This window comes from Hyaena hyaena, unplaced genomic scaffold, assembly GCF_003009895.1.
Source record: "Hyaena hyaena isolate Hyena2069 unplaced genomic scaffold, ASM300989v1 scaffold_151, whole genome shotgun sequence".
NCBI lineage: Eukaryota > Metazoa > Chordata > Mammalia > Carnivora > Hyaenidae > Hyaena > Hyaena hyaena.
Window position 1 is genome coordinate 2,905,722 of NW_024080783.1, and position 27,842 is coordinate 2,933,563.

Sequence of the window (27,842 nt, forward strand, 5' to 3'; positions counted from 1 at the left end):
CTAAGTCCACCTTCCGGCCTAGGCCGCCGCTGCTGCGGAAAGCTGGGCTCTGGCTCTCTGAGTCGGTGAGTTAGCGCGATGGGGCGGGCCGGTGGGGGAGCCTGAGGAGGGCGAGGTGGAGGAAGACGGCAGCTGGGCACGGCCAGGGAGGCTGGACTGGTGCTACAACCATTTGGGCGACAGGGCCTAATATCCTGGCAGGCTTAGCTCGGGAAGAACCCCGTGTGTGGCGAGCTGCAGGATCTTCCAGGCCATCTGGGGGCCGGATCGGTTCAACAGATGTTCCCTCAGTAGCGCCTGCTCTGTGCCGGCCCCTGTGTTCGCTGCAGGAACTCAGATGAACCAGGCACCTTTTCGTGGTGCTTTGGGGGCAACTGACTGTTGGGGAGACAGAAGGAGGAGTCACAGCAATCTTAAGTGCTTTGGAGGCTTAAAAGAACCAAATCACTAGCTGGAAAGAGGAACTGGAAGCGCAAACATAACATGTGCAAAGGTGTATTCGGGTGTTCTTGTCTGGGCAGTGATGAAAATCTCAATATGGAAGGAGCTTAGATGAAAAAGAAATCGAGAAAAGATAACACCTTAAAGAGGGTTAGGACCAAATCATGAAGGATCTTCTATCCGCTAAGAAGAGTAGGCTGTTCTGGAGGGAGAGAACAATGGAGAATTTAAGGTAGAAGGGCGGGGTGCATTTTAAAATATGTTAGTTCTGGTGACACTGAGGAGGGTAGGGAACATGGGAGAGTGTGGTTTCAAGGAGACTTGTTGGAAGACCTTGCAACGGGCCCTGGGGAGTAGAATGAGGACCTGCAGTACTGATAAGGAATAGGAAGCCTGGAGATTAGGGTAAGGTTTCTAATGTGGGAAACTACATTAAGTGCCCTAGTGGACATTAAGAGTATCCTGGACCACAATATAGATAAAATTTAGGCAAGAAGTGAAACAGAAACTGTTAAATACAGCTCAGTGTAACAAGTACTTAACAAAAATATGAAAGTACTGTAACAAAAATAAGAAAACTCTGTTAAAAGAGATCATAGAGAAATGCATTCTAATTTTCTGGGTTGTGAGATGGTGGCAAAGGGGTTCACTCTTCGTACCCAGATTAGAATTTGAGTCTTCTTTTGCCCAATTCAGGTTTGGGATTTTTTTGTTTGTTTTTACCGTCATATTGTAGGAAAGTATTTCCTATCTTTACATCAATGTTTGTGTTTTATTTTTCTTAGATTGTGACCATGGCTGCTGAATCTGATGTTCTGCACTTCCAGTTTGAGCAGCAAGGAGATGTAGTCTTGCAGAAAATGAATCTCTTGAGACAACAGAATTTATTTTGTGATGTGTCAATTTATATTAATGACACCGAGTTCCAGGGGCATAAGGTGATTTTAGCTGCTTGCTCCACTTTCATGAGAGATCAGTTTTTACTCACACAGTCAAAACATGTCAGGATCACCATCTTACAGAGTGCAGAAGTTGGCAGAAAACTGTTGCTGTCTTGCTATACAGGAGCACTTGAAGTTAAAAGGAAAGAGCTTTTGAAATATTTGACTGCTGCTAGTTACCTGCAGATGGTTCACATTGTGGAAAAGTGCACAGAAGCTTTGTCAAAGTATCTGGAAATTGATCTTTCTATGAAAAATAACAATCAGCATACCGACCTGTGTCAGTCCTCTGATCCAGATGTTAAAAATGAAGAAGAAAATTCAGATAAAGACTGTGAGATAATTGAAATTTCAGAAGACAGTCCCATAAACATAGATTTTCACGTAAAAGAAGAAGAAAACAATGTTTTACAGTCTACAGCAGAGTTGACACCAGAGAGAAAGGAAATCAAGTCACCAGAGCTATCTTCAGTAGATATTGGTTTTAAAGATAATGAAATTTGTATCCTCCATGTGGAATCTATCAGTACTGCTGGTGTAGAAAATGGGGAGTTTTCACAGCCTTGTACCTCTTCGAAAGCAACCATGTATTTCCCTGAAACACAGCATTCACTGATCAATTCTACAGTTGAGAGCAGAGTGGCAGAAGTTCCTGGGAATCAAGATCAGAGCTTATTCTGTGAGAATACTGAAGGAAGTCATGGTACAGTGAATGAGATTCAGAACCTGGAGGATGCTTATTCACTGAGGCACCAGTGCCCCAGGTGTCCCCGAGGATTTCTTCACGTTGAAAACTATTTGCGCCACCTTAAGATGCATAAACTGTTCTTGTGCTTACAATGCGGGAAAACATTTACCCAGAAGAAAAATCTGAACCGGCACATTCGAGGACACATGGGCATACGGCCCTTTCAGTGCACTGTGTGCTTGAAGACCTTTACTGCCAAAAGCACACTTCAGGACCACTTGAACATACACAGCGGAGATCGCCCATACAAATGCCACTGTTGTGACATGGATTTCAAGCACAAATCTGCCCTCAAAAAGCACTTAACCTCTGTCCATGGCAGAAGTAGTAGTGAAAAACTACCCAGGCATGATCTCAAAAGCCAAAATCTACTATAATTAGAACCACACATTGCTGTGTAAGCCTTGTATCATTCTGTTGGGCAAGCTTTTCTATAGAAATGCAGCATCTGTTATATTGCATTCCTCCCTGCATCTTTGGGTCTTAATTTCGGTCTGCCTACACATGTTATTCTTTTTGAACTTCTACTACCAGTTCCAAAGTGTGGGAGACATGATAAAGCTAATGGGATGCTGTCTTATCTCATGTATTATATCTAGAAATACCACTATCTCAAGTGGTATATCTAGAGAAATAATGTTCCTCTCTTAAATATTCTTGATTCTAGTGACAGAGGATCCAGCAGTATTCCTAGATTCTGATTTTGAGTCTCTAGATAAATGATATAAATGTAAAATCCCAACCATATAATAATTTTTAGGAATTAGGATAACAGGAAGAGAAAATAAAACATGCTATAATCCATTATTAGTTCTTTGTAGGACTAGTGAAATATATATATACATATATATGTATATATACTTTTTTTTTTTAACTACTGTTGGATTCTAAACTAAGCACCAAGGTACTTGTTTTAAACTGTGAGTGTGTGTTTTAAACACACTTCAAATTCACTTGAAAGTAGCGGGATTTCCTTGTACTTGGCTAATCTTCCTTAAAATGATGTTTCCATGATTTGTTAGTATATATAATTTGAAACAATTAATTGGGTCCAAGTTTCCTGATTTTATTTAATACAGTTGTATTTAGTAATTTTATGACCAGTGAAATTATATCATTGGCGTGAAGCTCTGAAAAATTTCTTTTAGGAATCCCAATTCTGGGGCACCTGGGTGGTTCTCAGTCACTTAAAGATCTGACTTCAGCTCAGGTCATGATCTCATAGTTTGTGAGTTTGAGTCCTGCATTGGGCTTGGGACCTGGAGTCTGCTTCAGATTCTCTCTCTCTCTCTCTCTCTCTCTGTTCCTCCCGTGCCTGCGCTCAGCCTCTCTCTAAAAATAAATAAACGTTAAAAAAAAATTCCAACTTTACCAAAGATAGTCTACTGTTTCCTTTTTAAAATTTATTTTATTTTTTAGTTAACATGTAGTAAAACTTACCTTTGTTTTTGGTCTACATGTCCTTGGATTTTAACACATGTAAATTTGTGCAGCCACCACTGCAATCAGGATACAGAACATTCCATCATCCTTAAAAACTCCCTAAGGATGTCCCTTTTCTATTAAACTCCTCCACCTATCTCTAAACCCTGGCAATAGTTCCCCATTGTGTAATTTTGCCTTTTCTGGATTGTCAGAGTGTAATCTTCTAGTATTCCCTTGTGAGATGATTTTTTTCACCATATAGAATGACATTGAGATTCATCCATGTTGTGTGTAGTTTAATAGTTTATTCCCTTCTTTATTTTTTATGAAAACTTTTTTGATGTTTATTTATTTTGAGAGAGACAACATGAGTAGGGGAGGGGCAGGGAGAGGAAGCGAGAATCCCAAGCAGGTTCTGCACTGTCAGTGCAAAGCCTGATGCGGGGCTTAATCCCACAAACTGCAAGATCATGAGCTGGACAGCCAAAATCGAGAGCTGGACAGTCAACCAGCTGAGCCACCCAGGTGCCCTTCCCTTTTTTACTTTAAATTGGCCATGTATATTATGTTGTCACTAGATGAATAGTTTAAATAGGGCTAGCTACTAGTGTTCTCTTAATTATTAATAACCTCATTTACATTAATGCAATTTTCAGTTACCACATGTTGACAAAAATCCTAACCATCTCTAGAGTTTTATTCTATCTTTCCAGAAATGTGCCAAAAGCAAAACCATGACTGTATGAATATTTTAGTGAGAGTAGTATTTTTTACTGTGTATGAGCCATTGCTCTCTACTCTCCCTGTGTACAAATAACACAAAACTTTTAATTGTCATAACAAAGGTTAAAATCTATTGCAGGGCAAATCATACTCTAAAATGCAGGAACTACTTTTAGTAAAGAAGCCTGACTGGATACATCTTACTTTCAGAATGTTCTATTCCTCCTCTACTCACCTTAGCTTTATGTAGAATTTCTGCTTTATTTAGGTTCTGTTGAAACCCTTCCACATTTGAAAATGTAACATACTTTGTACCATTTATAAGAATTTTGTGATTGATCACATGTTGATTGTTGTAAATGTTAAATATCCTTTTTCGTGATACTTTTGGGAAAAATATATTCTCCATAGGATTTTAACTGCAGGAGAGACTTTAAAGAGTCCAGCTCTCATCTTTGATAAGAAAACCAACTGCATAAACCTGCCCCCACATCACTTCTTAGTGACATTGGACAGGTCACGTCTCTATCAGTTTCTTAAATTTATATGTAAAACAATAACTTTGAACTTGGTAATTTCTAAAATCATTTCCAGGTCTAAAATTCTGTGATTTTATATTTAAGTCTTCCTGCGTTCCTAAGAACAGAGAAGAGGGGAAAGCAAGAGAGGAGAGTTTTGTGTCTTTGTGAATGTTACTATTTGAGTACCACTTTGGAGACAAAATTTTTCTAAAGTAAATAGTGTTTTTCTTCCACTGGAGAATATGTTAGTACAACATTTAATTTTCTTTCCCATTTAACCTATGATTGGCCATTTGTAGGTATGAAAACATTTTTCCTTCAGAAATAGTTTGTGATTGAAGTACTTTTCTTATTTTGTTTCCTAGGATGAAATTTTGTGGGGCAGGGATGGAGGTGGGAGGGAAGGGTAAAAGAATAGTCATAAACTGTTTTTTTTAGGAATCAGTATCTACTATCTTTGATGTTTGAAAAAAATTATGGTTGAATTATGTTTAAGTTTTATGTGTGCCTTGTAAGATTCTTGTGACATTTTTGGTAAGCACTTTGAGATATTTGCTTGGGGGGAAGGGTTTTGTGAAAGTGATGGTTGTTATTTATTTTTATTTATTCCTGTCCAGTAGCACACAGTGATCTCAGAACATTCCTAGAGAGTGTCTGTTTGCATGATGTATATAAACAATTCCAGGAAAATGGAATCTTTTGAAAAATGCAGGTATGGCAAAGTAAAGTGTTGAATTTATTCACTTAAAACATTAACTTTTAGTTGTTTGTGTTTCTGATGTGATGGGTAAAAATGCAACATATTTGAATTCAGCCTTTTCATTAACTGCATTAATGTATAAAGGATTTGGTAACGTAGTTGTTGCTTTGGTATAAGAGAAAATCCTTGCTGTTTTCCTTGGATGTAACTATTCTATATGTTTACACAAGAAAAAATAAACTGGAGATGTGAATGGAGAACTTTGTGTTTTGTCTACATCTGTGAATTTTATGGAATGAAACTATTTCTTCTGGCTGTTCATTCACTCAACAAATATTTATGGAGTCCTTATGTAGTCCTGGAAGTCAGGTATACAAACAAAACTCCCTGCTCTCATGAAGCTTATATTTTAGTGGAGGGAGAAAAACAGTAAACAAGTAAAATCAGTATATATCAGATTTTAAAAACAGAGTTGGAGGAAATAAAGTAGGGATAGGGAGTGCCAGGAAACAGAAATTGGGATTGTAATATTAAATGTGATGGCTAGGCCACCTGTGAAAAATATTAGCCGAGTGTCGTATACACTGTCCAGCAGAATGAAAAACCTACATATATATGTATCCATTACTATCTAGTTGAATGGAAAACAGTGGAACAAATGAACCATTACTGAGAACCTTTCTCTTGGATTGGCATTTATGTCATAGGAGAGAATGAAAGGATACAAATGCATGGAAGAAAAGTCCTTGATTTGGCCAACAAATATTTTTTGAAAAACGCTGACGTTTCCCTGTCATGCTGGCAATATAATAGTAATAACCACATGTATACATACATATTAAGCTTATAGCTTATAAACTACATGTCCGTATGTCTAAATTTGTACTGGATTTACCTTCATGCATGCCTTTGTTGGACATCTGTGTTCACATTGGAAAGTGCCTTCAGTTCATGACCATTTTCTTAATCTGTATTTTTCAGTTTCTCTGTAACAGAGAGTACATAGTATAAATTTTTAGGATTATGTTGATGAATGAACTATAAATAAAACTAAAATAAGTGGTAAAAATGAAATTTTTATTACCTAACACAGGACCTGGTAAGCAGCTCATAAATGCTAATTCCCTTATTTCTAATACTAACTAGTCTGTTTCTTCATCTTGAAATACAATAGGAATAATTTCTACTTAACAGCTTGCTGTGAAAAATCCTTCAACAAATATTTATTGAGATATTAATGCCAGAATTTCTGCTTAAGTTTTGATTTCTGCCAGCTTGTTAAGAACTCAGATTTGTCTGTATTAATCTGTTAGTGCCTGGCAAGCAAATGCTGTTTTGTTGTTGTTTTGTTTTGTTTTAATAGGGAAATGGGCAAATAAGTGGAGGGATTGGGGGAGTGAGTCAGTATATAATTATGGGAGAGTGCGTAGATATAGATGTATCAGATTATGCTCAACGGAGACCACTTTTTGCATGACGTGAGTCAGCCACTGCCTCACAGCACTGTCTATAAGGCTAGTTCGAGACGCTGATGAAGGTGCAGGGAGTTTCCCATCAACCCTTTCGGCTCGCCTAGACCTCCTAACAGCACCTCCCACAGTGCTCCGGGGCTCCCCAGTCACGTGACGGGGGTGGTTAGGCTCGACCAGAGGGAAGCTGATGCGCAGTCCAGGTGGCGGGGGCTACTACTCTTTCCTTCCACCTCCCTAACGCCCTGTCTTGCGTGATCTCGCGTGAAAGGGGGAGTATCTTCTCGCGAGATCTAGGTCGGGATCCCTCCAGGACCGCCTCCTTGGAGAGGAGGAGGAGGAGGAGGCGGAGGCGGAGGGAGGAGGAGGAGGCCCCGTCGCGGCCTCCGCCGCCGCCAACGGGGCTGTCCCTATAGCTCCCGATGGAGTTTGAGGTCGTGAAACCGCCGCCGAGCTCTGCCCCGGCGAGACGAGGCGCCTCCGTCGCCAAGCCGCGCCGTCGCGGGGCTCCCGGGAGCGGCCCTTAGCGACCCCGCCCGGGCCCCCACAGGTAGGGCGGGGGCGGGCACGATGCTTCTCGGGCCCTAGCTTGGGTCCCTAAGTCCCCGGCGGTCGGGCGGGAGACCGGTCGCAGCCTGGGGCCTCTGTGCTGTCGTCGTCGGTGCCCCGAGGGTTGGGAACTGAGGGCCGCACCTGACACTCGGACCGGGCCCGGAGTCCGGGGCCTGCGGAGGCCCCTTTCCTCGGTAGGGCTTTTTCAATACCGAGCGCCCGGCGCAAATGGCCACCTCCCTTCGACACCGGCCGAGGGGAAGTCTCTGACCCCAAAGGAACCCACCCAAGTAAAGGCCAGGGTTGTCTCTCCTTTTTATACACCACTTAGCAAGGGGGGTTTTGGAGGAGGACCTCGAAACCAAGTCCTCTCCTAGCTTTTCGGCTTTCTGTCTTGGGGCTTACTGAGATCCCAGCGCAGGGATGGTGGAGGCGATCTGAGTGGTAAATAGGGACCACGGCCAAACAATGCCCTGAGAGGGCTTAACCTCCTGGGAGGGAGATAGTCGGACCAGAGTGGTTGCACAGTGGATGTGACGGTCCTATGGCATGAAATATGGCCCGGGAATTCTGCTGTGGCTTTCTTCTTTCCCCCTTTTATTTTTCCTTCTTGGGGAAGCCTCTTAAGGAGACTCTTCCACCATCTTAGAAGAATGGTAGAAAGCATCTTTGTTTCTCAGAAGCAGCTCTACTTTTCTCTGGCCTTAGCTTTCAGGAAGGGAGAAGATGAGAGTAGCTGTCATTTCCATCCTTCTAATCACAGAGGAGTTTAAGATACCAGCATGTAGAACCTTGACACCAAAATAGTCTCAAGTAATCACTGACATAAAGTAGATCTAATCTCGTGATTCCCAACCTGTTTTATTTTTTTAAATAACCTCCTAGGTTCCCTTCTTTTAGTTCCTACTCTCCCCTTACCTGGGCCCCTTCTTTTTAATTCCTTCTCTCCCCCAAACCGCTGTGATTAGAATGATTTTTTTTATTACAGGTGAAGTGCTTAAGTAGTCTTTTTTCCACTTTTGCATTAGTCAAACTATTAAGTTCAATAGGAACTTTTGATTAACCTGAGATTGCTAATGTTGCTTCGCTACACTGATAATAATTTCACCCAATAGCAAAGAAACAAATGATTTAGTTAGCCTGTGCAGCTTTTTTTCTAGTTAAATTTACAAATTTAGTAAAGGCTTCTTCGAAGACATTAAGACAAGTTCATGGATTCTGTCATTATTACCTTTTTTTTTTTTAATCTATCTAAAAAGCTACACCACTTTCCTAACATCTCTTTCTTGTGTTCTTCCACATTTAATTTTTGAAGAAGTAGAGGCCATAAATCCTATCAAAGACCATCTTTAAATGTTGCTATTTTTGTTAATTTGGAGATTCATATTTTCCAAATTTTAGAGTTTGGAAAATTGCTAGGACAAAATGTTAAATGTATATTCCAAACATGTTTAGAAAAGCAGATGTTAAAATTCAAATTGCCTTCTATTCTTTGAAGATTTAATTGCAGTACTGTTCATTAGTGGATCCTTTGAGTTACTCCTGATCTTTTATTACTGTTGTGTTGACCTGACATATGAGACCTAACGTCCTTTGTTCATATGTTTTCATTATTTCACTTTCTGCTTTTGTAATTTGCTGTGTCTTCCAGTTTGAAAAAGCTAACAAAAATTCTTTTGCGGGGGGAAGCATTTTTTTAACACAAAATTTTGTATTCAGAAATAGAACTTTGGGACGCCTGGGTGGCTCAGTCAGTTAAGCGTCCAACTTCAGCTCAGGTCATGATCTTCATGGTTCATGGGTTCAAGCCCCATGTCAGGCTCTGTGCTGACAAGCTAGCTCAGAGCCTGTAGCCTGCTTCAGATTCTGTGTCTCCCTCTCTCTCTGACCCTCCCCTGCTCATACTGTCTCTCTCTCGAAAATAAATAAAACATTAAACATTTAAAAAAAGATAGAATTTCAACAACATTGTATGCAGTATTTAAGAATGATAAATTTATAGATAGCAAGGCCTTATCATAATAAGCACTTACTGTTTTGGTCCGACTGTGTTGAAGTTTCACTTTCTAGTTATGGAAAAAGGAAGCATGTGGTAAAATAAACCTAGCTGAAAATTAGAAGTAATGTTTTGCATCCCATCTTATAAATGTTGTAAGGCACATCTTTATATTCCTTGGGTTTTCTAGTTTTATGAAAACTTCTTACATGTAGTTGTGACTTTAACCTCAAATTCTTAATAAAAGTTAGTTTTGAGTATTATTTTATAAATTTAAGTACTCTAGACTTGCATCATCCAGTACAAGCCGGTAGCCACATGTGACAGTTAAACACTTGCAGTGTGACTAGTGTGTATTGAGATGTGGTGTAAATGTAAAATAAGCTACATACTAGATTTTAAAGACTTAACTACCAAAAAAGAATTTAAACTATCTTAGTAATTTTTAATGTTGATTACATGTTGAAATGATATTTTGGAAAGATTGGGTTAATTTATTAAAATTGATTTCATGTATTTATCCCTTATTTAATATGACAGCTAGAAAACTTTAAATTACTTGGCAGCTCACATGATGTTTCTGTTAGCACTTGTTTAAAGCATCACTGCTCTTCTGAGAAATAAATTGTCTGAATCAAAGTAGACACATGAAAACCAAAAATTTCCTGACAGAGTATCATCTTGCAATCAGAATAATCAAAAAGGCTAACAAGGACTTTGGTAATATGAAGAATAAATTTATCCAGTGGCCATGATTTGGTAGACAGAAGTGAATAAGTTCTGTCTCAAAAATAAATGTTTATGTCTTGTCATTACTAATGCAAAACTTTATTGGCTATATTAATTAAAATAGAAAATTACTGGGGCGCCTGGGTGGCTTAGTCAGTTAAGCGTCCGACTTTGGCTTAGGTCATGATCTCGTGGTTCATGGGTTCGAGCCCCACGTCGGGCTCTGTGCTGATTGCCAGCCCAGAGCCTGGAGCCTATTTCAGAGTCTGTATCTCCCTCTCTCTCTGACCCTCCCCTGCTCACGCTGTCTCTCTCTCTCTCTCTCCTAGAAATAAATAAAAATTAAAAAAATAAAATAAAATGAAATAGAAAATTAATGCATTAGTGTTCTATTAGAAGACACAGAAAGTTAAGTCTCATACTGGTTAAAAAACTGAATTGAACTTCATAGTGGATTTAAGAAGAAAAAAAAACTTGAGTATTGTATCTCTCTTGACTTATACTAAAGTCATTTATATTAGCAGTCTTTAAAATTGTACCTCAGTTCCTTTTTCTCCAGTGCTTTTAGTATGTTTGAGTGCTGAGTTTTAGAGTTTGCAGATTATTTCCATTGGTTTTTTTTTTTTTTTTGCTTCTTTTATAGGTTAAGGTCTCAATTGTACTTAAGATGCTTTAAATATAGTTTTTGAGGTCCAAAACTAATTATTTGTAAGGTTTCTGAATTGAGAAGCGCTTTTCATTTCAATAGCTTAAACTCTTCATATGAGTGAACTAAAATGAACACGATGAATGTCTTAATTAACAGACTTGAGCCCTAATGTTCATATTTTTATGATGAGAATTGTAAAATACCAGATTTTTTTTATTATACAGTAGTGAAAGAAGCATATACTTTATTCTGGCGTTTTAAAATCTGGTGACATAGTCTAGAACTGGCTGCATAATATCTTGGTGGACTAATAAAAAATGAAAGTACTTAGCTGGTATGCAGTTTGCTCTTAATAAAGCAATGCGTAATTTGTATCATATAAGAGATGTCTATTAATTACTCTTCCTATTTTACAAGTTAGTATTTATAACAAGGAACTTAGAGCCTGAAAAATTACTTGAGGAAAAATCTGTCTACCTTTAATGTTGTGTTTCTTCTATGCTTTATCTTACTATCTTTCTTCAAATTTACTAATGACTGAAATTAGTTAATATAAGTAATTTAATTAGAATGTTTTTCTTAAATAGTGTCTATGTATCTAGAGTTATGGGCTTTTTAGTCCATTTTATCTCACTTTGAGATATTTTGGAAGTATCTTCAGGTTGAATACTTGACTATTAGCTAAATGTTAATAGTAATTTAGACTTCTGTAGAGTTAAGTAAGTTACTTTAGAATTATGAGTAAAAATCTAGAAGTTTTACGCACTGGTATATATTCTTAGCTAGCCATGGTGCATTTAGATTCTTTTTAAAACAAATGCTAAAGAGGGGCACCTGGGCAGCTCTGTTGGTTGAGCATCCAACTTTGACTCAGGTCATGGTTCGTGGGTTGGAGCCCTGCATTGGGCTCTGCACTGACAGCTCAGAGTCTGGAGCTTGTTTCACATTCTGTCTGTCTCTGCCCCTCCCCTGCTTGTGCTCGCTCTCTCTCCCTCTCTCTCTCTCTTTCTCTCTCAAAAATAAATGAACATAAAAAACATTTAAAATAAATTTAAAGACAGTGAGCTAATTATTTATAATTTTGGCTATAAAAATGCTTTCTAGGTAAATGTTTACGGAGTGCCTTTTTAAATAAATAAAAGTTCTTCCATCACCAGTTAAACATTTCGGTGGATTATATAAGCTGTTTCAGTGTCTTAGATAAAATTTTGTCTTTATCTTAATTGAGGAATCTAGAATTTATTGATAACAGCATTTAAGAAAAACATTTTTAAAAAGCCTTTCCTTATGCCTTACTATATAAGGACATTTTAGTAATTATTTTCTTGTCAGAAAGTTAGAATCTGACACATAGCAGAATTTGGCAGGATTATTGACAAATTTGGGCAGAATTTTTTTTAAGGTGTTCAATTTCTACTAGAAATTCTATTAATTTCAGTATTAATACTGAGGCATCTGGTGTTCATAGATATAGAAATATATGGGATATTATAACCTAAAACTATCAAGTGTATTCTGGACTAGTTTGAAATACTGAAAACTAAGAGGTGAGGGAAAAGAGTGTTATGTTTAGTTCAAACTTAAATGCCTCTGCCCCCAATTTACTAATATAAAGTATTTCAGGATGATTTTAGAAAACTAAAAAAGGAAAGAGTAATTGCTACTAGTTTCCTATTACCCAGTGGCTGTGATACCCTAACCCACAAAATTAGCATTTCCAAACAGGTGACCATTATGAAAAAATAGATGCAGTATCTTGTTTTGATAAATATTTTATCGGTTCAGGTTATTAACTAAATTAGGGTTCTCAGTAGTAGATTTAAGATAAGATGCATTCTTCCTCAGAGGCCTTTTCCTTGTGTAATTGTGCAGCCTGGAAAACTGAACATTTAATAGTTTCAGAAAATGATGTGTTCACCTGTTTAGTGCTCATCTCTAAAGATGAGAGCAAACTGGTTTTAAGATTGATGGCGTTAATAGGTGTGGCAATGGAAGGGTAAAAGATACAAAATGAATATAACTTGCAAGATTTGACTAGTTTAAAAATAAAGATATTAGGTACTTTGCATTAGAGCTGTTTGAGGAGAAATTTGTACAGGGTGCTTTTTATATAACAAGCCCAGTGATTCATTTACCAAGATATTTTTTTAAAACCTTAGTTTATGTGAATATAAAAGCACAATTAAGGCTAACAATTCTTCGTTTGGATGTGGCGATACTGGAGAACCAGTTACTTACTTTCCTGTCTTGACTCTGACTATAGTCTTAAACATCTAATTTCTATGGAACTAAGATATCTGGGTTGGTAAACATTCTTATGAAATAAAGTATTGGCTGTTTAATTGCCCTAAATACCTGGATTTCTTGTTCACCAGACTGCCTTTGTCAGACTTATGTAACTTTTGAATTGGATTATATGAAAAAATTTGTGAAATGCAGAATGTTCATTAGGTATCTAATGATTTCAAATTAGAGTACAGTATAGTTTCGTGCCAGATACTTTATTTTATTAAAAATTATGGTATAAACATTATAATCATAGGAAAAAGAAAAATTCAATAATTTTTTCCATGTGCCTTTTAATCATATATAAAGATTATTTATATTTTCCTTTTTTTCTGCTTAGAATTATTAGATTAGAATATTTATTCTTCTATATCTTAGTCATTGGACCTGACAGTTTGGGATTGTATATATGTATTTTACTAAATGGTGTGTTTTGTCAGAAGTATTCTAGATTTGTAAGACTTTTTTCTTTTGGACAGACTGCTCTGTCATCATAATCTCACATACTTTGATTTTGATTCCTCTGTTAGCCTCTTAGTCAAGTCTTGACCAGAGATTTCCTCTTCTGTGAAGCTGCCAAGTTGAACATACCCTTAACTGACTTTGTCATTGAAGTGGCTTTTTTTTTCACACTTGACTCACTACAGTATTCTTTGGATCAATTTCTTTATATGTTTTGGGGTAGTAGCTATCCTAAACACCCAAGCAATGCAAAGTAATTTGTGTTCCTAAAAATGAAATGTGGAAAGTTAATCCACTTATTTGATATGTTTGTTAAGAAAAATACATGGAAAGCTTTGATAGTCAACTGTTATTTGAGCAACCAATATAAATATGTTTAGTTGAAAAGGACACTATTCAAATACTGTTTCTGGACAGAATTTCAGAAATTTAACAAATTCAGCAAATAGATTTAAATAAAAAGATCCAAAGCACATAAAATTATTCAGAATGTTTTAGGTTTTGAAGCTATGATGGTTGACTAAAGCAGTTAATTAACTCTTAAAAGGTAAATGATGAATATGTGGTTAATTCGTACTTTTGTCCATTTCCAGCTCACAAAACACTACACAGCAAAATAATGATCTGCTAGACTGCTAACCCGAGCATCCAGCTTCCACAATGCCTGTGCAGGCAGCTCAATGGACAGAATTTCTGTCCTGTCCAATCTGCTATAATGAATTTGATGAGAATGTGCACAAACCCATCAGTTTAGGTTGTTCACACACTGTTTGCAAGACCTGCTTGAATAAACTTCACCGAAAAGCTTGTCCTTTTGACCAGACTGCCATCAACACAGACATTGATGTGCTTCCTGTCAACTTCGCACTTCTCCAGTTAGTTGGAGCCCAGGTAAGCTTTCAAGATTTTATTAAGTTCGGGGGCATCTGGGTGGCTAAATTGGTTGAGTGTCCAACTCTTGATTTTAACTCAGGTCATGATCTTACAGTTTATGAGTTCCAGCCCCACATTGGGCTCTTTGCTGATAGAGCAAAGCTAGCTTGGGATTCTCTCACTCCTCTGTCTCTTTTTTTGCCCCTCCCGTGCTCACTTGAGTGCAATATCCCCCCCCCAATAAATAAATAAATAAATAAATAAATAGGGTTTTAATAATTTGGTATGTGCAATAATCATAGAACTTTGTTCATATAAGGGTACAACGTGTGTCTAGTGATACTTGAGATATAAAAAATATTCAGCGTGCCTGATACCATGATTGTATTCTGCAAAAGATGTTTTTTAGATAATGTCATAAATCCGTAGGTAAAACCATAAATTCCACTATAGTTCTATATTTCATTGTATTCAATGCATGGTCAAAATTTTTGTTTATAAGTAATTTTGGTGGTGGGGCACCTGGGTGGCTCAGTCAGTTGAGCATCTGACTTCAGCTCAGGTCATGTCTCGCAGTTTGTGAGTTCAAGCCCCACATTGGGCTCACTGCTGTCAGCCTGTCAACATGGAGCCTGCTTCAGACCCTCTGTCCCTCCCCTCCTTGCACTCTTGCAAAAATGAATATTTTTTAAAAATAAGTGATTTTGTGGATAAGGAACATTTTTCTTTTATGTTTATTTATTTGAGAGAGACAGAACGCAAGCAAGGGGAGGGACAGAGAGAGAGGGAGAATCCCAAGCAAGCTCCTCATGGTCAGTGCAGTGCCTAACTTGGGGTTTGAACTGACAAAACGGTGAGATCATGACCTGAGCTGAAAACAAGAGTTGGACGCTTAACAGTCTAAGCCACCCAGCTGCCCCAAGTAACATTAAAAAAATTTTTTTTAATGTTTATTTATTTTTGAGAGAGGTACAGAGCACAAGTGGGGGAGGAGCAGAGAGAGAAGGAGACACAGACTCCAAAGCAGGCTCTGGACTCCAAGCTGCCAGCACAGAGTCTGATGCAGGGTTCAAACCCACAAACCATGAGATCATGACCTGATCCGAAGTCAGGTGCCCAACCAACTGAGCCACCCAGTCGCCCCTCCAAGGAACATTTTTAAATAATCATATATAAGCATGCATTTATTATGTCATACAAAAAGAAATGTAATCAGAAATGTTCAGATATCAACCAACTAGGACCCTCAAATGGAGGTTTTGGGATTTTCTTTTTAACTTTACTTGACTTTTAAGATAATATTAAAATGAGAAAATAAGGTTTATTTAGGGAGAGAGAGAGAGAGAGAGAGAGGAAAAAAAACAATTTCCAGAGTATCTGTAACAAATTCTGCATAATTTCTTTGGTTCATGTGTTACAAAATCAGTATTTCTTGTTTATAATTATCTTACTGAGTCAGACCAAGACCTTAGATTAGTACTAATTTCCATTAAATGAGGGCCTGTTTTATGTTAGATATGATAGTAAATATTAAATGTCTGTCATTACTAATTCTTATCTTAGCTCTTTAGATATTATCCCCATTTTACAGGTGAGGAAGAAGATGAAATTCTGTACATCATGACCTATATGTTAAAACAAGAAAGTAAGGACTTTTCTGATTAATCACTTCTTAGAAAAATCAGTGAATTAAAAATACTCTATTCTTGGGGCGCCTGGGTGGCTTAGTCGGTTAAGCGTCCGACTTTCGCTTAGGTCATGATCTCGCGGTTCGTGGGTTCGAGCCCCGCGTCGGGCTCAGTGCTGACTGCCAGCTCAGAGCCTGGAGCCTGTTTCAGTCTGTGACTCCCTCTCTCTCTGACCCTGCCCTGCTTACGCTGTCTCTCTCTCTCTCTCTGTCTCTCCTAGAAATAAATAAAAAACATTAAAAAAAAAAAAATACTCCATTCTTGGAAAACCTGGGTGGCTCAGTCGGTTGAATGACCGACTCTGGATTTCAGCTCAGGTCATGATCCCAGGGTTGTGGGATTGAGCCCACATCTGGCTCTGCACTGAGCGTGGAGCCTGCTTAGGAATCTTTCTCTCCCCCTGACCCTCCCCAGCTTGCATGTGTGCTCTTTCTCCGCCCCACCCTCACCCCGCACCTCTCTCCCTCCTTCCCTCTGACCCTCTACCCTCTCCCCAGCTTGTTCATGCCCTCTCTCTCTCTTACACTCTCTTGAAAATAAAAATTAAATTTAAAAAATACTCCATTATTTTAGTATCTTGGTATTTGAAGTGTTTCTTTTAAACCATTTTTTTTTTTTATTTTTTAAGGTGTATTTATTTTTGAGAGAGAGAGAGGGTGGGGCAGAGAGAGAGAGAGACAGAATCTGAAGCAGGCTCCAGGCTCTGAACTGTTAGCACAGAGCCCAACATGGGGCTCAGACTAACAAACCGAGATATCATGACCTGAGCCGAAGTTGGATGCTCAACTGACTAAGCCACTGACTGAGCCACCCGGGCGGCCCTAAAGTGCATTTCTTTTCAATGTTCATATTCCAATTAGATACTCTGAAATCTACATACATTTGTAATTAATAGTATATCATAATTTGTGGCCTTTTTTCTTTTTTTTCTTTCGTTATATTACTTTATTTAATCTATACAACAAGTCTTCGAGGTAGATATTAGCATTATCTTCATTTTACATGTAAGGAAACCAAGAAAAAATAAGGAACACTTCACGAATTTGGGTGTTATCCTTGCACAGGGGCCATGCTAATCTTCTCTGTATCGTTCCAATTTTAGTATATGTGCTGCCGAAGCGAGCACTGGTAGCCTTTTTTCTTAACGGTGCCTTTTGCAAACAGTGGCATCTTAGATCCAGTAAAATATTGGAGACTTTTTGTAATAATACTAGCTACCATTTAGCTATTGATTTCTATTACTTTTAAAGCCCCACATGTTAGTACTGTCTTCAGTCTTTTTACTTAAGCCATACTGCTTCCTAGCCAATTGTTAAATATGCCAAACGTGTTCCCACCTGAGGGCTTTTGTAGTGACTTATCTTTGCCTAGAATGTTTATTACCTCTCTCAAGTCTTTATTCAAATATCATGATTCCTAAGGAAGCTTATCCTGACCAACTCTGGTAAAATTGCATCTTCTCTCCGTCACTCCCAATCCTTCTTTTCTTTGCTGTGTAATTTTTATTTATCACTTTCTGTCATATTACATATTTATTTGTTAATGTTTTTAAATTTATTGGTTCCATCCTCTCTTCACTAGAATGTAAGCTACTAAAAGAAGGGCAAGAAAGTTTGTTTTGCTCACTGGTATATGTCTAGTGCCTGAAAGTATGTTTGGATATTAAGCACTCCACAAATACAAATGATTGTTGGATTAAACTGAATTTCCACAATGGCACTATGAAATAGGGATTTTTCTTCTGCATTTTTTCAGATAGGATAACCATGGCTTGGAGCAGTTAAATGATTTATTCAAGGTCACTCGTAGAAGTGGCAGAGCTGCAGTTTATGTCCCAAGTTTTGACGTTTTGTCTTGTGGGGTGCTTGACTGACTCAGTTGGTAGAACATGCAACTTGATCTTGGGGTTGTGAGTTCGAGCCCCAGGTTGGTGGTGGAGATTACATAGAAAAGAAAAGAATACTGTGTCTTGTGGTGCTTATGTTTACCAAGGGGACAGACCACAAGCAATAAATAAAATAAGTAAATAATATAGTGAAAGGTGCTAAGGGCTTTTTCTCCCACTTTTTATTTTGAAAAACTTTTTTTAAATACTTCCAAAAAATTGGGGCACCTGGGTGGCTCAGTCGGTTAAGTGTCCGACTTCGGCTCAGGTCATGATCTCATGGTTAGTGGGTTCAAGCCTCGCGTCGGGCTCTGTGCTGACAGCTAGCTCAGAGTCTGGAACCTATCTTCGGATTCTATATCTCCCTCTCTCTCTGGCCCTCCCCTACTCACGCTCTCTATCTCTTTCTCAAAAATAAATAAAAAGACATTAAAAATTTTTTAAAAACTTCCAAAAAATAGTAAGCAGAGAACCCATATAACTTTCTGCAGCTTCCCCTAATGTTAACATCTGTCAAAATTCTACCACAGTTACCAACCCTAAGAAATACACATTGATATAATACTGTTAACTACTTGCTTCTTTTTCCATCTATTAATACTTAGCCCCCACTATTAAGTATGATAACCTTGGTTCTTAGAAAGCAGTTTGGATAGGTGTTTGGCTTTAATTTTACTTAAACTATTTTGATGTATTGTCTCTGTATTATAATTTTATACACACCAAGATGGTTATCAAATATGTAAATAAAAGTTCCATTAACTGGATAAATGTTATTTCTTCTATTTTTATTTGTTTTTAGGTACCAGATCATCAATCAATAAAGTTAAGTAATCTAGGTGAGAACAAACACTATGAGGTTGCAAAGAAATGTGTTGAGGATTTGGCACTCTACTTAAAACCACTAAGTGGAGGTAAAGGTAAGTTCATAAAAAGTGTTTTTACTGGTAAGCAGGACTTGGTAATACATTTTCTTTAAAAGACTTGACGTTGGGGCGCCTGGGTGGCTTAGTCGGTTAAGCGTCCAACTTTCGCTTGGGTCATGATCTCGCGGTTCGTGGGTTCGAGCCCCACGTCGGGCTCTGTGCTGACTGCCAGCTCAGAGCCTGGAGCCTGTTTCAGTCTGTAACTCCCTCTCTCTCTGACCCTGCCCTGCTCACGCTTTCTCTCTCTCTGTCTCCTAGAAATAAATAAAACATTAAAAAAATAAAATAAAAGTTTGTTTATTTAAAAAATTAAAAAAATAAAAATAAAAGACTTGATGTTGATACCCTATTAATAATTTTAAGTTTGAAAAAATGAGTTTGGAGAATTCTTGGGAAAACTTTTTGATGGAGAGCATTGTATTATTTTCTGAAAATAGCCAATATTGTTACTAATTTAAGAATTCATCAGACACTACATATTGAATTTATACAGTATTTACATTCATTAATAGTTTTATAGCAGAATATTAACTTTAATAAGTCCTACTAAGACAATTTCATGTTATTCATTCAATTTTATTTGCACTTAAGGTGGTTAGGGTCCCTGCCTTCACAGAACCGTCAGTCTTTTGGGGGAGATAGGCATGTAAATACAATAAGTTATTTTAAGTGTGATGACAGAAATGTAATTCTGTTTTGTTCATGACTGCATACCCAGTGACCAGCACATCATAATGAATCAATCAAGTATTTTATACTTGCTCTCTGCTTTGCACTGTTGAATATTTTGGACACAGTACTTCCTTGAGAAACTTAGTCTATGTACCTCATGCATTCATTGAACAGATATCTAATGAGCATGTACTATGTGCCAGGTACTATTTTGGTACTTGGCATACAGTAGTGAAATGCTTGCCCTCATAGCACTTAAATTTTAGAAAATGGAGGAAGTATAATAAACAATAAGCATAGTATATAATATTATGCTTATATAATACAGTATGTTATAATTGATAATTGTAATGGAAATAAAATAATATAGTTAGAACAATCAGAAATGTCAGTGAGGGGACAAGGGCAGATTGCAATTTTACATAAAGTGAATAATGTAGGCCTCATTAAAAAGGTAGTTTTAAACTTGAGATGAAAGAGGTGAGGTAGTTAAGCCATGTAGGTTTCTGGGAAAAGACTGTTCCACACAAAGGCAATAGCAAAGTCCTCAAGGCATGCCTAGCATCTTCAAAGAAGAATAGAAGAGGAGCAGTGTGACTGAGCGGTATGAGACAGTTGAAAAGAAATAGCCCAGATAATGTACAGACCTCCAAGCCATTTTAAAGACTTGAGCTTTTATTCTGAGTAAAATTGGGGAGTCTCTGTAGGGTTTTAAGCAGAGGAGTGATAATCTGACTAATGTTTAAAGGATTTCTCTAAGTGTTCTGCTGAGAATTCAGTGTAGAAGGCAAGGTTAGGAGAACAGTATTGGTTAATAAGCTAATGGAACAAGGTTAGTAGTAGAGGAGGTAGTGAGTAGATCTATATTTTGAATATATATATTGAAATATATTGCCTGAATATATTTTGAAGATTGGGTCAAGAAGATTTCCTAAATTATTGGAAATAGGGTATGAGAGAAAGAGCAGAATCATGAGGAAATAGGGTATGAGAGAAAGAGCAGAATCATGAGGAAATAGGGTCTGAGCACCTGGAAAGAGAGGTTGCCATCAACTTAGACAAGGAACACTGTAAGTAGATCAGGTTTAGATGGGAAGATCAGGAATTAAATTTATTCAAGTTATGTTTGAGATGTCAAATTTTCGTTTAGATGCAATTGAATGGATGTATGTTAAGGAATGAGGTATAGAAGTTGTACCTTCAGGAGTTATTAACCTATGGATAGTATTTAAAGCAATTAATAAGATTGGCTAAGATCTTCTAAGTAGTGAATGCAGGTAGGAAGCAAAACAAAAACTGGACCCTGAGGCCTTTTAACATTAAGTCAGGAAGAAAAGATAAAATCAGTAAAGAAGAGTGGGAAAAAAAGGAGGGAAGAAAGGCAAGAGAATGGAGTGTTCTGGAAGCCAAGTATAGAATATGTTTAAAGGAATTAGAAGTGGTCATCTCTGTTGAGGGCTGGTGAAATGTAAGGTAAGGTAAAGACAGAGTTGACCATTGATTTAGCAAACTGGAGGTAATTGTTGTTATGAGAAGAGCAGTTTTGATGAAGTAACAGTGGCAACAACTTAATTGAAGTAGGTTTTAAAGATTGTGAAGCAAGGAATTTGGAGATTATGAATATAGACAACTCTAGGGAATTTGCTACAAAAGAGAAGAAAGGAGGCAGAGCTGGTAGCCGAAGAGAGACGAATAAAAAGATTTATGAGGCACCTGGGTGACTCAGTTGATTATGCATCCGACTCTTAATCTCTGCCCAGGTCATGTCTCAGGATCATGAATTTGAGCCCTATGTTGGCATCATGCTGGGTGTGGAGCCTACTTAAAAAAACAGAGAGGGAGGCTCCTGGTGGTTCAGTCGGTTGAGCGGCCGACTTCAGCCCAAGTCATAATCTCATGGTTCGTGTGTTCGAGCCCCGCATCAGGCTCTGTGCTGACAGCTCAGAGCCTGGAGCCTGTTTCTGATTCTGTGACTCCCTCTCTCTGCCTCTCCGTTGCTCATACTGTGTGTCTCTCTCTCTCTCAAAAAAATAAATGTTAAAAAAAATTTTTTTAAAGAAGAAAGTTTATTTTCAGCATGCTTGTTTTTATGGAATCTGATGGAAATTGTCAAGAAGAAATGGAAGAAGTAATGATGTGGGAGAGAGGGAAGAATTGCTAGGGCATATCCGAGTCAGGAAAAGAGATGATCTAAGAGCTTGCCATTAAGTTATGGTCTAAACATCGTGTATACGATAAAATTAGAGCTGTTACTAATCATTACTTTTAGATTATGCTGTGTATTTTAGAGTCTCTCCTAGTTTGTCTCCCTCTCTGTTTTTATATTATTAAACTTTTCATTAATTAATGGTTGGAGAAGAGACTAAATATGCCCAAAGTACTCTCTTGAGGTACATCATACAACCCAGAGAATAGGATACCTAAATAAAATTTGAAGTAACTAAAAATTAGACTCCTGTTACCACAAAATAGTAATAAACAGAGACGGAATAGTCATGCTAAAGTATCTTACAGAGGACTCATTACAAATTATGGCTTCACAGTTAAATACAGGTAATGAAAATTGACTTGTCTTTTTTAACTGAAAAAACTTTACTTTGTTTCCTTTCTTTTAAAGGTGTAGCTAGTTTGAACCAGAGTGCACTGAGCCGTCCAATGCAAAGGAAACTGGTGACACTTGTAAACTGTCAACTGGTGGAGGAAGAAGGTCGTGTAAGAGCCATGCGAGCAGCCCGTTCACTTGGAGAAAGAACTGTAACAGAACTAATATTACAGCACCAGAATCCCCAGCAATTGTCTGCCAACCTATGGGCTGCTGTCAGGGCTCGAGGATGCCAGTTTCTAGGGCCAGGTAGGATAGATCACTATCTTGTCTTTCTTACTGGCTTAAGGCTGGAGAATTCCAATCTCTAGAGTTGGTTGAGAATCCCCTCAACTTAAGTTTACTAACACATACAAATCTTGACATAATTAAAGATAAATCAGTTTTTGAATCATAATGTATGTATTAGTACTGTAGTATTTTAGAATGCATTTCACATTTAATCTTTCAGAGCCTTCAAAAGAAGTGACACAGATCCAATTTTATAAATTAAAAACTGAGTTAGGCCAAAGATTATATAGGTTGTAAGTAAAGGAAAAATAAAGTTGTTACATATACGTGTAAATGAAAGTTGTATATGTATACATAAACATACATCCACATATACATACTTACAATCATTTTTTTTATGTTTATTTTGAGAGAGACAGAAAAAGAGCACTCAAGTCAGGGAGGGACAGAGAATAAGGAGAGAGAATCACAGGCAGGCTCCATGCTTCTCCCTAAGCTCAATGAGAGGCTCGATCTCAGGAACTGTGAGATCCAGAGTTGGACACTTAACGGACTGAGCCACCTGGGTGCCCCATGAAGGAAGCTTTATAAATAAGTGGCATTGGGGCAACTGAATAGACATGTGGAAAAAGATAAAATTGGATATATTTTTTATATATGTTATCTACTTAAATTCCAAATAGGTCATAAATACCTTATTTTTAACAAATGCATCGTACAACTAATAAAAAAATATGAGTGAATTCCTGTATAACTTCGTATAAGAAACACATTTCTTTACTCCAAATCCAGAAGCAGTAACAGAAAAGACTGATTTTTGACTATATATTTTTTTAATTACACCACAGAAAACATTAGCAAAGTAAAACAATGATAAACTTAGAAAAATGTATTGTATCACATATAAAAGACTAATATAACTAATATATAAGGTACTCCTGAAAACTCAGAAGATACCAACCACCCAACTGAAATTGGAAAAGATATGAACAGAGAATACATGAGAAAAAGGAATGTGAATGGCCCTCAAACATATATACTATTTCTCATATCAAGAAAAATATACACTAAAATTATGTTGACCATTTCTCATGTATCAGATTGGCAGAATTCAAAAGTTTCACAGTATATTTTATTGTCAGGGCTGTGGGCAAACAGGTATATACTTTAATTCAGTAATGGTAGGAATACTAAGTGGTACACATTTTAAAGAGGTATTTGACAATACCTAGCAAAATCAGCTATGTGCTTACCCTTTGGCCTAGCAGTTCCATTTCTACAAGTCTATCCCAAAGAAACAGCAAAAAATACAGAATGCATAGTTATAAAGCACTATCTGTAACAGCAAACATCTATCCTCTGAAAAGGCTTAGAAGCAATGAATAACCATAGCAACCAGATTATGACCCTTAATAAGTACAATGCCACTAAAAAGAAGCAGGGCTCTTTGGATAAATGCCACTTCCTGTTCTAGGATAAGAAAGTACAAGTTGAGTGTGGGAATTCTTGGGCTGCAAAGCAAAAAAGCTATCAAAGATTATTGGCATCTTGTCAAAAGGTCATAGAAGTATTTTGGAAGGAGCTTCCATTGGGCATGAATGGCACAGTTGGAACATCGAAATGAATAATCACTACAGTAGATTAAAACATAAAATATATAAAAATCCATGATTTTGTAAAGATGGGACAGGAAAAATTAATTGGTTATCTTTGGCACTTGCTAAATAATGCCAACATATTATTCTGGAAATTGGAAAAGAAGTAGAATAAAAGTCAAGCATGTTTTTTTTGCCTATCCTTCACAAAGTGTTTTTAAGGACAGTTTCTCAGGTTGTTGAGTTTAGGTTCCTCTTTTAGCAGAGTTCCAGCTAATAAATTTAGAAAACAATCATCAAAATGAGAAAAATCACACGTTTACAACCTCATGTGAATTAATGGGTCTAGGCAAGAATTATTAGTAGCTGTTAACCATGACATAAAAGATTGTTGGGAAAATTTACAATAGATGTATGAGCTTGAACCCACTGATCAATCTTACTGTTACTAAAAGTGAGACAACTGGGCCTTAAGTATCTCCTGGTGTAACATATGGAATAACAAGTATGCTTGGCAGAAAAAGAAACAAAAGAAATAAAACCTCAAAAAACAAAAACTCATTCTGAATCTAATCAAGCCTGTAGTTTACATGAAATCATGAGGATAAATGATTATATTTAGAAACACTACAAAATTAGCTAAATGGGAAATTGTTTAGAAAAATGATTGTTTCTTCAAAAACTAATCGAATTTTTTCTTAAATGGAAGGGTGGAGGTTGGTGAGGAGCTAGTATAGATTTATTTTTAAATCACAAAGGCATATTAACCAAAAGCAACGTATCAACCTTATTTGGATACTTATTCAAAGAGGCCAATTATAAGAAGAAAATTTGAAGTCTTTATATGTTAAAAATATATAGTGGATTATTCAAGGGTAAAATGCTATGTGTGGGATTTACGTGAAAACACTCCAGCCCAAACAAACTAGAAAAGTGGGCAAGAACTGGCAACAGCTATACTATGGGTTCATGTTGTTTCTACTTTTGTGTATGTTTAAAATTTTCCATAATGCAAAGTTCAATTGAAAAAATAATTTTAAAATCCACATTTAAGTGTAATTTAAGAATGCTGCCTTTGGATATTTCTTCATATTTGTCTTTACCAAGAAGCATTAGACTAGGTTATCAAATAGCCTTTGTTCTACAGCTCAACAACAAAAAGACAACACAATGTAAAAAGGGCTTGAGTAGACATTTCTCCAAAGAAGATACGCAGATAACCTTTAAAAAGCACATGAAGAGCATCTGGGTGGCCCAGTCGGTTAAGTGTCTGACTTCAGCTCAGGTCATGATCTCAAGCCCTGCATTGGGCTCTGTGCTGACAACTCAGAGCCTGATGACTGCTTCAGATTCTGTGTCTCCCTCTCTTTGCCACTCCTCCGTTCACACTGTGTCTATCTGTCTCAAAAATAAATATTTTTAAAAGCTTAAAAAAAAACACATGGAAAGGTACTCAGTATCATTAGTCATTAAGGAAATGCAAATCAAAATCTCATTGAGATACCACTTCACACCAACTAGGCTTCCCATAACTTAAAAATAGAAAATAAAAAGAGTTGATGAGGATGTGGGGAAATTTGGAAAGTAGAGTAGTGCAGCCTCTATATACCAAATATGAAAAATATTTGGTGGTTCCTCAGAAAGTTAAACACAAAGTTACCGTATGACCCAGCAGTCCCGCTCCTTGGTGTGTGTACCCCAAGGAACTGAAAACAGGTATTCAAATTAATATTTATACACAAATATTGATAGCATTATTCACAATAGTCAAAGGGTGGAAGCATTCCACATGTCCATCAGCTGATAAATGGATAACTAAATGTGGTATATCAATAAATAGAATATTATTCACCCACAAAAAGAATTGAAATACATAAAATATTTTCATTTCTATATAAAATTAATAAAAGTTTTTAAAAAGGATTGAAATACTGATACATGCTAAAACAGATGAACTTCAAAAATATTTTGATAAGTGAAGGAAGCCAGAAAAAAGGTCACATTCTATGATTCCATTTATATGATGCATCCACAAAGGTAAATCCATTGAACCAGGCAGCAGGCTAGTGATTGCCAGAGACTGGGGGTAGAGGCTGTGGGGAGTGACTGCCTAATGGTGTAGGTTTCCTTTGAGTTGATTAAAGTGTCTTAGAGCTAGACAGACATCTGATGGTTGTACATATGAATTCTGTGTTTTTAAATGTTTAATTTTAGGGGCTCCTGGATGGCTCAGTTGGTTAAGCATCCGACTTTGACTCAGGTCATAAGCTCATGGTTCGTGACTTCAAGCCCCGCATCAGGCTCAGATGTGGACAGCTCAGAGCCTGGAGCCTGCTTCAGATTCTATGTCTACCTCTCTCTTAGCCCCTCCCTTGCTCATGTTCTATCTGTCTGTCTCTTTCTCTCTCTCTCTCTAACTAAATAAATAACATTAAAAGAATTTTTTTAATGGTTAATTTTCTGTTACATAAATTTTACCTCAATTTTTTTAAAAAAAGTCCTTGGTTCAAGTACAGTTTTGCTGGTTACTAGTTGTGAACCTTGACCTCAATGCCTCACTTGGAAAAGGAGAGGTTTCTGTTTTAATCCAGATTCTAGATGACCTCTCAGCTCTGAAAGTTGCACTGTTTTAAGAATCAACACATTTTTAACTTTTAATTTTGAAATGATTTCAGATTTACCTAAAAGTTGCAAGGATAGTGCAGAGAATTCCTGTATACTCCGTATCTGTATTCATTAATTTTTAATATTTTGTTATGTTTATTTTATTGCTCTTTCACTCTTTTCTGAGCCATTTGAGAACAGTTCGCATGTTTCAGTGACCCTTTACCCCTTAATACTTCAGTGTATTTCCTAAAAATAAGGATACCATCTTAGGTAACAACAGTATCTTCATCAGATTTAGAGAATTTAACCTACATACTGTACTACAATCTAGGTCACATTCCAGTTTTTTCAATTATTCCAAAAATGTCTTTAATGGAATTTATTTTCTTTCATAATGTTATCACTTACTATATTTGTCATCTCTTTTTAGTCTTCTTTAATCTGGAACCATTCTTTAGCTTTTCTTTGATTATTTTTTTAATGTTTATTTTTGAGAGAGAGAGGGAAAGAGCACACACACATGGGGGAGAGGAGAGAGGGAGATACAGAATCCAAAGCAGGCACCAGGCTCTGAGCTGACAGCACAGAGCCTGACGTGGGGCTCAAAACCCACGAACCATGAAATCATGACCTGAGCCAAAGTCAGACGCTTAACCAACTGAGCCACCGAGGTGGCCCTGATGTTGGTATTCTTGAAGAATATAGGCAGTTATTTTATTAAAAAATTCCTTAATTTGAGTTTATTTGAGTTTTATTGTTCCCTCATGATTAAATTCAGATTATACTATATACATTCCTGGCTGGAAAACAATACCTTCTTCAGATATTGCATCTAATACCACTTTAAAATTATATGCAAAATTGTTTTGATAGGCAAAGTAACAAGTCTCATGCATTAAAGAAAAATTGCCGTTTATCATGAGAGTTCTGTGTGTCCTTTACGTGTTGTTTAATATGTCAGAGTATCTCCATGTATTTTGTAAATGAGGACTTTTTTCTTTGCACTGTAACATTATTGTTATCTAGTTGGTTATTAAATACCTAAGAAGATATATTTTAAGTTCTGTTGACTTGTGTTCCAGAAAGTCACTAGAAACTATATTTTTGTTTGATTACTTACT

The 27,842-nt window shown here is 37.1% G+C and overlaps 2 protein-coding genes and 1 non-coding gene across 5 annotated transcripts in view; 2 read left to right on the forward strand and 1 right to left on the reverse strand.

The window, feature by feature from the left end:
- Positions 1–21: 21 nt before the first annotated feature.
- On the forward strand, positions 22–3,324 carry ZBTB6 (zinc finger and BTB domain containing 6). Its single transcript, XM_039238995.1, has 2 exons — positions 22–65; positions 1,227–3,324. The coding sequence occupies exon 2, from the start codon at positions 1,236–1,238 to the stop codon at positions 2,505–2,507; it is 1,272 nt and encodes a 423-aa protein (XP_039094926.1). The 5' UTR covers positions 22–65; positions 1,227–1,235; the 3' UTR covers positions 2,508–3,324.
- A 3,997-nt stretch (positions 3,325–7,321) lies between these two features.
- Positions 7,322–27,842, forward strand: part of RC3H2 (ring finger and CCCH-type domains 2) — a 53,810-nt gene continuing 33,289 nt past the window's right edge. For all 3 annotated transcript variants that reach the window (XM_039239013.1, XM_039239014.1, XM_039239015.1), the window contains exons 1-4: positions 7,322–7,518; positions 14,236–14,533; positions 18,891–19,008; positions 22,304–22,537. In XM_039239013.1, the coding sequence (XP_039094944.1) occupies positions 14,303–14,533; positions 18,891–19,008; positions 22,304–22,537 (583 nt within the window). In that variant the 5' untranslated portion in view covers positions 7,322–7,518; positions 14,236–14,302. The remainder of the gene's footprint in view (positions 7,519–14,235; positions 14,534–18,890; positions 19,009–22,303; positions 22,538–27,842) is intronic.
- On the reverse strand, positions 17,223–17,329 carry LOC120236326. The gene has a single exon (XR_005529635.1). It is a non-coding gene; the product is annotated as a U6 spliceosomal RNA (small nuclear RNA).